The following is a 9939-nucleotide window of genomic DNA, read 5'->3' on the forward strand; positions in this document are numbered from 1 at the left end:
AATGTTAATCTGTCATTTCACTGGGGATCATATCTTGGTTCCAGCCACATTTTTAGCCACAGACATGAGAGTGATATCAATTTTTTCATGAAAGTCTTGGAGAAAAAGAAAACAATCATATTACCCAAATATTGAGTCCAAAAATACTGGAACCAGCGTGAAATTCCCAGCACGTCCAGGTTTTAACAGTACAACATAAACTCCTCTCAGGTTGTTAAAAGCCACCAAATATTCCCCAAAATATAGACACAGTATGCACAGTATCTGCTTTACAATTGATTCCATGATGAGAATCTACATGTGATATGCAGGATAAGCTCACAGAACAGGAAGTATTGTTACAGTTAAACAGGGAGTCTGACGCAGCGCCACCTTGACCACTTACGGTCCAGTACAGCCACATTTTGATTATTTTAAACAGAGGTAGAGCTGATAACACTGAAAACTTCTGTGTTCCAGTTTGGTTTGTCAGTGACAGGGCTTTGAAACTTACTGACACACCTAAATGGAATGGAGCCACCATTAATATTAGTCATGACTGTTTTTACTGTTTTACTAAAGATCTGTTGTGGTGTTGCTGCTGTCGTTGGTATGGGATTTTAATACTTTTGCATATTCTTATTACTGGCCTTTTGACCGGCTGCAGTGATCACAACAATGAAAGCATTTTAAATGCAACATTACTGTAAATGATATATCAAGGCAGAGGGAAAATGTATGTTAGTTGAAAGCAAACCAAACAACATTTAACGCGGGTGTGTCACATCAGTGTGTCTTTATTCAAGAATGCCAGACCACAACAGTCACAGGAGAAACAGTGCTGTGTGGCCGCAGTTTGTTCTCAGGAAAACAGTGAACAGCAGCTGAGGGCTGATGCTACTTCTGCTTTTCTCTGTGCTGATTATAGAGTCACTTCAGCCTTCAAAGTCTTGGAATCTGGTTTTACACAGTGCTTTTCTTTATTTTTGATGAGTTTGAGTAAAATGTTTTAAAATGTTGGACAGCAACAAAATGTTTAATAGGTCACACATGAAAGACCAAAAGCAAGCTCTGTAACACAGTGAGTATATCTTAAATAGACTTGTATGGGCATGTCCCTTTAATAAAAGTATAAAATATATTCCTCAGTTTTACTGATCGTAATAAGCTTTATCAGCAGATTGCATCATTTTGGTTGGACAGAGACCACAGTACATCACCAGGATTCACTGGTTAGTGACTGAATTAAGTACAGCTACATATGGAATAGAAATATGTAGTATTTGACATGCTACACATTAAAAGAGACAACTATTACAACTATTTATATTTTTAAAAGATCAAAGTTACACACATTGTTATGTACAGACTTTTGGACCCCACTGTACATTCAGTCAGATTTTTCTGGACATTTAGCAGACGCTGTAATCTCTCATTTGGCAGTGCAGCACAGCAGAGATGCGCGGAAAGCTCAGCACCATTGAGACAGTTGACTAGACCTCACATGCAAAATATTTCACATGCAAAACAAAAGCAGGGGTAAGGCAGGAAGATGGAGCAGATGGAAAATTGGACATGACGATGCACTCATAGCTTCAGGGGGAGGAGTTTACTTTTATAACTTCAGAGTAGAGTTTATTAATACAGGCATGAGGCATGTATGAGCACTCACTCGCCTTCATAATGAAGCTGTGAGTATTATTATTATTTCTTTCTATTCTGTTTGTTTTGTCACCAACATGGAGCAAGTCTACAATTAATTTAAAAAAAAAACCCACTTGCTACCATTAGTTTGTATATGCAAATTCTCAACATACTGTTGACACTCAAAAATTAGGTTGTAACATTAACTTTGTTCTTGACAGACCAGTGCCAGGCTGTGGGTAATGAAGGAATAGTCCAACATTTTGAGAACCGTGCTTATTTACTGTCTTGCTGAGATGAGAAGACTGATACCTCTCTCATTTACACCAAATATGTGGCTGGAGCCAGCAGATAGTTAGCTTAACTTAGCATAAAGAGCTAACAGGGGGAAACTGTTAGCCTGGCTCTGTCCTCTAAAGATCACTAATTAACTCTTAACATCTTATTTGTTTAAGTTGTACAAAAAAGAGTAAAAATGATAACTTGCTGTTTTATGGAGGTTAGGTGCCGGACCATTTCTCTGCTGGGACTAGTTACCTGGCAACCAGCAGAGGCTTAAGGAAGTTACTGGTGGATTTAGTTTGTTTAGGACAAAGCCAGGCTCGTTGTTTCTCTCTATGTACAGTCTTAAAGCTAAGCTACACTACTGCCTGTCGCTGTAGCTTCATATTTAACAGACAGCAGTATGGATCTTCTCATCTAAATCTTCAGCACAAAACTCAGTGTGTGTGTTTCCCAAAATGTCAAACTACACTTTTAAGGTAAATGAGATGTACAAAAAAGAAAGAAAAAAAAAAGGAAATAATTGTTTCTATATCGTATACTACTGCAGGTTCAACGCAGTGTTCAGAATGTCTCCACATTTTTTGGACATTTATATATAAATAAACAGTGTCAGAGCAAAGTACAACCTGTCTCTCTCTTATTAAAGGGCCCTTAACTTTCATGGCACCCAGGAACCGCCTTTGACAGAAGATGAACTAAACTCAAGTCTCCTTCTTGAGAGCTATTTAATGATACCCTCATACAGGGTGTCGTCCCAGGAGTTCTAGCTGGAGGACAGGGGTGTGGTGGAGGTCTTGGGGTCAGTGGGTCACATGGACATGCAGGCATAGCAAGTGCAGGTGCAGGACTGTTACGGGACTTTGGTGCGGGATGATGACCAGTAGAGGGGCTGCAGCATGGACACGTGGACACGACATGTGGGACACATCTGTTTCCTCCACAGCCACTGCTCCATGCACTGAAACACATTTTAAAAGACATGAGTACATCTGTTGTATCTCATTTTCACCCAGGGCTCAATGTTTATGATTTCTGCAGCTATTGATTTCCCGCACTGAAGCCAGGAGGTAATTTCCAACACGCTGACCTACAGTAAGCATATGCACAACAGGATCGACACTAACCCGACCCCGAGCTGTGAGGACACTGTCGTCACATGTTTGTAGGAGTGGACTCATAAAAGAGTCCAAGCAGTTTCCTCAGTTATAAAGCAGGTAAAATCCACAGCAGGTACATTTAAAGTTGAGAGTTTATTTCCCAGGTTATTTATTGACTTTTTTTCCATTTCTGTCACAACACAGAATCCAAACACTGAAACTATGACTGAACACAAACATACACATAATGTTGAACTATATTTAAAACAACTTCGAGGCATTCACATGCATCATCCTGCGGGTCCTCAGACTCTACGGCGTATAAAGTGCCTTGAAACTGCAAAGAAGGATGCAAACAAATCGCAACAGCTGAGATACATTAATTAAATATGCTAATTAAATGTAGTGCATGTGACTTTTTTACTCTTCACACGATTGTAATTATATTGTGGTTCAGCAATTTGAAAATATTCTCCATGTGTGATATTTGAAACCATCTGATGAAGGTAATTAAAAAGATATTGTAAATACCATTTCATCACCTATGAACTACAATTAAGCTTATACCTTATAATGTACATCTCATTTATAAAATAGTAATAGAGAGAGGCACATTCTTTGCCAGTGTTAAACTAACATAGCTATATATATTTCAATATGGCAGCTGGGGAATAGAAGCCAATTCAAGCCCGAAGCATCAAGTACAGATAATTCAACAATATCCTACATTAATGTTGCCTAATAAAAGAATTTAATGATCCTAAAATCCAATTCAGACATTTTAAGTGCTTTTGTTTACGAATTCTGACTCAGAAATCCTCCAGTATTTGGCTTTTGACACTCGACAATGACCCGACAGCTGACACAGGATTAGGGCCCAGGTCAGGCACAGTCAAGGCCCTGAGACAAATCCTCCATCTTCTCTCCCCACAGTGAGTCCCCTCCCTCCACAGTGATATCAGCGGTGTCTCCGCAGGGACAGCTGACGGCGGAGCGTCTGCGGCTCCTTCTCCGTGGAGATCGGTCCGTCCATCGACTTCCTCCTCTCGTCCGAGAGCCTCCTCACCTGACAGGCCGCTGTTTCGCTGCCGCTGCGGGGCCGACACTGCTCGAACTTCCGAGCGGCCTTCAGCGCCCACCAAGCAGAGACATCACAGTCAGTCAGTGTTGCATCTTCTGACCCTGACGAAGCTGTGCTTCAAAGCTTCCCTCAGATAGGATTCAGGTGCAGGCTCACTGTGCAGTCTTCATGCGGCTTCACATCATGCATGTCCAGGAATGAGCGGCCTTCATGCACCATGGGTAGGCCCTATCTGATGTATGGCATGCTGGGACTGGAGTGAATAAGTGACGGCTTCTTTGCTAAGTGGAAACACGGTGCAGAGGAGACATGCAATAGACGAGACTCGTCAGGGACGGTTTACCTCTTTGTGGAAGCGGTGTGTGCAGTGCAGCTCTTGAACTCCACTCTTACGCATGTCCTCATGACAGATCAGGCACAACTTGTCGTCATCATTCTGTAAAACAAAGAGTTGATTTTCCACCCATCAAAATGACTTGTAACACTACAGTATTAAAGCTGTCTTATTGTCTTGTTTTCATCAATATCAGTTCACTGTAAAAATTCTGTTTTGCATATTTACTCTACAAAAGGTTTGAACCTGATGGTAAAGAGCAAACACACAACTTTTGATTTTGGCTACGATTCACATTGATTGAGCCACAGATGCAGAATGTCTCTAAATGATCTAAGTATTGGACAAACAAATAACACACTCACTGAATGTCACAGTAAATACAGATAATATACTCTACAGATATGGATAAGTAACAGACACTGTATGTTAGGGGGCCCCTGAGGGCTGACAAAGTTAACTCAATTGCAGTGTCTCAAAATGTGGCCCCCTCCCCCTGAAACAACCTGTGGATGATTTTCAATGACATCTAAGTAGGAAACCTCCCCATGTCATTCCCTGAAGCTGTGTTGCCAACTATTTTCACTAAAGCTCCACATACAAGATTAAAAAAAAAATTCTGAAGATAATTAAATCAAAATAAACTGACAGCAACATTCTGGCCTTAATGTTGGATATTTACAATGTGACAACTTTGAAGTTATTATAATATTTAGTTATTTACTTAGGTTTTTATTCTTTATATTTATATTTTTAAAATTCTACTAACATGAACATTTTGAATAAAAGATCATCACATTTTTTCATTGACGTCAGATTATTGATTACATAATTGTGATGCACACTGACTGAAAGGGCCCCCTGACCATTTTTTGCCTTGGGCCCCAGCAGACTCTATATTCCAATTAAACTAAACCTTATACTAATGGAGTACACAAAAAAAAACTTCTAATCATAGAGATACAACATAGAGATAAAAAAAACCCAAGAACTTATAATTACACATGTCTGTCGAATGTGAAATATCTGAACAGCTACTGGGAAATGTCATGCAGTTCAAACCTGTCCATGATCCTGTCAACACATTAAGGTTATACACCTTTTAATTCTCTCTTAGAGCTCCTTAATCTCCAAGAGCTTTGTAATACCCTGTTAGTGAAGGATGGAGTTCACCAAACCTGATCAAACCTGCAGTTCACTGGATAATCGACAACAAGCTACTACAGAAAACTGTAAAAAATAATCTTTTGAATTTGAATTCACTTCATAGTAGGCTGCTGTGCGCACCAGAGATATGGTCCTCTTATCACCAACACAGAGTCTCTTCTCGAATGACTCTGTGAGCTCTGGGATGGTGGTGATGCGGTTCTCTGGGATGGCTGACTTTGCGCGGCTGTTGTCGTCGGAGGAGACCCGGCGAGCTCTCTGGTGGGGTCTGACCTCCCCCTTCTCCTCTCTGGTCTTGATGTGACTGGGTGACGGCGCCATTGTCGCTGCGTGGAGCTTGTTCAGCTTCATGGCATCTAGTTGTGACTGTGGATCACAAACAGAGGGACACAACATAATGATTTTCAGTTGTCCACACTGATTCAAACGTAGCTGAAATAAAACAATAGTGTTGTTTTTCCTGTTTCCTTGTGAAAACATTAATCCAGAGACAAGACTCTGCTGAACCTTTGTCTGTGAATGGGGTTAATCACTCACTCACTAATACGCTTGAGTAACATATTAGCAAAGTAACCACCTAATTATAGTTTACCTTTCCACTCAGGACAGTCAGTCCATTAATTATTTACACAACAGCAATAATCTGATTATTATACTTATACATTGCAAAACAGGTACGTTGAGGTACGCTGACAGCTCTGTCCTATTTATTGATCATTTATTGCTGAACTGTCCTGAACAGAGCTGAAGCACTGACTCTAGTGGTGTCACTGTGGATGACTGTGTCCTTTCACATGAGGTGCAGTAGAACAACATTTAAAACAGTTTGGACACAGGAGTCCTCCAGTATTAATTATGTTCTCAAACGTTTGTGCTTTGATTATGACAGTGCTGCACTTCTTACAAGGGTTTCCAAAATATCAAAAAAGTGAAGGATGCATTTGAATTCATAACCAGGGAATGAAAAGACTGCATTGCATATCCTGCTGCCGTAGTATGGATTGATGCTTTCATTCTTTGGGCTCGTTCCTTCTCTGGAACACATGCTGAAGTTGGCCTGTGTTGGCAGAAGCACAGGCTTTTACACTGAAAAGGAATCCAAATTTTCAGCTGAGCTGCAGCCATCAGTGCTTTGTTTGACACCATGCTGAGGTCAATCTATATGAGCACGTGTTGTTACGTCTCTTCACAGCTGCTTTTGTTTCACATTCATACCATTTAACTCAGAGGGTTTTCTTTGGTTCCTAAACAACAAAACTCAAGACAAAAAAAACTAAATTTAAGTGCAGCTCTAATCATACGAACATATGTCATCAGCACAACCAATATAATCAATAAAAAACTCAAATGAACAAATGGATCAAATCTATGCAAGGAAATCTATCACATACAGTTGCATCATGAACTTTGATTGTGCAGCATCATCACAGGTAACTCAACCCATGTCAGTAACATTAAAACAGAATATATCAGCTGTCAGAACAAACGGGATTTCGGCTGCACGCACTCATTTCTTATTCCTTTCACCATTCCATTTTAAACACACAGGGTAGATGTTTACATTTTGGTAAACATCCATTTTGCTAAATGGTCTTTGAGCACAGACACAAGTGTGCCACTGTGTAGCTGCCACTGACCTCTGACCTCACTACGGCAGGTTTATCTCCATAACTTACACACACATCAACACAGAAACAGAACAAAGCCCAGACATGCAACAAGGTCGGCATTCGTTTGAAAGTTTCCTCATTTCCTATCAGTCACATGAGGCTCCGTGAACATGAGCATTTGCACAGTGAGTGTTTGACCACACTGACGTAAAGTAATACAGAACATACAGAACACTGAAGACAAGCTACGAGTGATGAGAAGATCTCTCACTGCATCAAAAAAAATGTCAGGCATTTTGCATGTTATAAAATATCAGCACAGGAAGTTTAATAAACTCATGTTTGCATAAGTTGCACAAAGATATTATCAATAATTATTCATTATTAACAACAACATTAACAAGATTCCTATCTGTGCGTCTGTGTGTGTGTTTTAGTGTGTGTGCTGGTGAAGTGTCACATACTTGTGCATCAGCAGACATTATTGATGTGAAGCTGGTGGAGGCAAATCACAGGACAGGACATCCTATTACTGAACACTATAACAGACCTACATAGCCTGCATAGCGCTCATACCAACGTCTGCAGAGTATATACATGCATGTATGAAATATACTGTAAATAAAATCCTCCATTCCTCACGGTTCAACTTTAGTACATAACTTTTACACACTTTCCAATTATTTTACTTTAATTAATACATGTACACGCAGTATTTTTTGTTAATTTATACATTTAAAAACACCTCATGCTGTGTTCAGACATGACGGCAGAAATTAAAAAAATATGAACTTGAATTTGTGTGGCTGTTATTTTTATGACAGTGCAGATACATGTTGAACAAATTCACATGCATCCAACATGAAATGCTGGGGGTCCTTACCACAGTCGGGAGCGATGCTCTTCGATCAGCTTGTGCTTTTGCAGGTCTCCTGAAGCTGCGTTTCCTCTCTCTGGAGTGTCCACCTTCTGCTCCGTGACCCCAGTAACTGCTCATCCACTTCGTGAAGTTACCATCATCATCCTCGTCATTGTCCATAATAAACGCGGGCAGGAGCCTGAGAGACATGATGGAGTTGTAGGGTGCAGCAGGTCCTGGTCCAACAGATGAAAGTGTGATCCCAGCTGAGTGCTGTGGAGTAAAGACTACGCTCAGCTGACCTACTAAGCTCCTAACTGACAGGCTGCTCCACTACTCCACACTGTCCCACAAGGCAAAGGTAACTTACTTCAATTAGATCCCTCTGGTGCCTCAAGTGCTGGTGCTGTAGTTTGTTATTCTTGGATGATCCAAAAATAAACTGCAGAGCTTTTGCTCAAGTCTTTAAATAAACGAATCCTCTATAATCTATTTAGCATCGCTGGTAGAAAGTAAAAATGGAGGTGATGGGAATAAACAGGAAGGCAGTAGGCAGGGAGGAATGGCTAGTGTTTTGGCACTGGGTGCGTGATGTGACCACTGCTTTTAATCTTTCCATTACAGTCATGGGCCTGGGGGTAGACAACTCAAACTCCAATTTCCCCATACTTTCCACTCACTGAGTACATCAAACCTGTCAATAATTATGGAGTGCAGGCATCTCTGTGGGCTGTGAGCCTGTGGCTTGTGTAATACCAGGCAGATATATATATATTTTCATACTACACTGGGTACCACTGAATCATATTCTCTGCTCTCTTGTTGTTGTTTATTGCTTTAGAGGTGCTCCTTTTTTAAATATGCAAACTACACTTCTCACATATAGGAAATACAGCTGTGCGATACAACTGTGTTTTTAACTGTGGAAAACTGTTATTATAACACATTTTTAATTCCATAATTTAAATGAATTAAAAGGAGAACGTATTATTACCAATATGAAATATGCAAGATGCTATAAAGTCAAAGTGGAGTCTCCATTTATCTGTAGTGTTTGTTTCAGTTTGTGAAAGTGCTGGAACAGGCTGCACAGAACATGCTGTTTACAGTTACAGCATCCTGTTATCCCACACCTCTGATTTGTGTGGTTCTGCCATTTGTACCCTTATGTAACTATTATAACAGTTAGTTTTCATGAATTATAACATTGGGATAATAATAAATACTAGATAACTATTTTTAAAGACATTTAAAGTCAAAAACATTGCAGTGCACTGGATAAACTAATGTGTGAATAGTAATGACACTGTCCACGAACAATAAGATCTTAATATGAACATGAACACAACCTCACTTCACACCTTCACAAACTAAAAGGATCAAAATGCTGCTAATCATCTCAGAGTCCCAGAGAGGAAGACTAATCCAGGCGAGCTCTGCTATGAGACATTCATGCTGCTTTGTTGTGTAACCTCAGGTCCTGACTGAGAACAAGATTACAGTAATCTGTTGTTTTTCCAAATACAGGAGTCAATTAAGATCACACCTGAACACAAATGACCACAAATAATAAAAAAAAAATATATAAGTACTCTTTATCAATGCATACATGATACGAGACTACACAAATCTTCCATGTAAATAACCCAATATTTTTGAGATACTGGCAAATAATTCAGTAATCAGATTACAGATCCAGATGGAATATCCAAACTAACATCTCCTGAGATTCATTTGAATTATTATTTGAATCATTTACAATGGTTGCAGGGTGTGTTGTACACTAAAATAAGAGGAACGAATTGCAGTGTGATACAGTCTGTGAAGTGCAGACAAATGGAGGCAAACAATACTTTGCTATTTCAAATCTGGTTGGAGGGGTG

General features: G+C 39.8%; 1 protein-coding gene across 3 annotated transcripts; it reads right to left on the bottom strand.

Annotated features, from left to right (window-relative positions):
- Positions 1-752: 752 nt before the first annotated feature.
- lnp1 (leukemia NUP98 fusion partner 1) lies at positions 753-8952 on the bottom strand. Of its 3 annotated transcripts, XM_071487072.1 has the most exons (5): positions 8081-8952; positions 5708-5953; positions 4430-4522; positions 4072-4131; positions 753-2866 (listed from the first exon to the last, which is right to left on the bottom strand). In XM_071487072.1, exons 1-5 carry the CDS (start codon positions 8264-8266, stop codon positions 2759-2761), a joined length of 693 nt encoding a protein of 230 aa, XP_071343173.1. In that variant the 5' UTR covers positions 8267-8952; the 3' UTR covers positions 753-2758. The 3 variants fall into 3 exon arrangements, with proteins under 3 accessions (XP_071343173.1, XP_071343174.1, XP_071343172.1); XM_071487073.1 differs by lacking the exon at positions 4072-4131; XM_071487071.1 differs by having other exon boundaries at positions 753-4131.
- Positions 8953-9939: the final 987 nt, after the last annotated feature.

This window comes from Trachinotus anak, unplaced genomic scaffold, assembly GCF_046630095.1.
Source record: "Trachinotus anak isolate AG129_WGS33_773 ecotype Australia unplaced genomic scaffold, CSIRO_AGI_Tana_v1 ptg000010l, whole genome shotgun sequence".
Lineage (NCBI taxonomy): Eukaryota > Metazoa > Chordata > Actinopteri > Carangiformes > Carangidae > Trachinotus > Trachinotus anak.

Excerpts from the sequence above, each read along its gene's own strand:
- lnp1 (XM_071487072.1), bottom strand. The coding sequence starts at position 8,266 with ATGTCTCTCAGGCTCCTGCCCGCGTTTATTATGGACAATGACGAGGAT. Across the intron at positions 5,954-8,080 it reads GAGCATCGCTCCCGACTGTG|TCACAACTAGATGCCATGAA; the intron begins GTAAGGACCCCC and ends TGTGATCCACAG. Across the intron at positions 4,523-5,707 it reads ATAAGAGGACCATATCTCTG|AATGATGACGACAAGTTGTG; the intron begins GTGCGCACAGCA and ends TTTGTTTTACAG.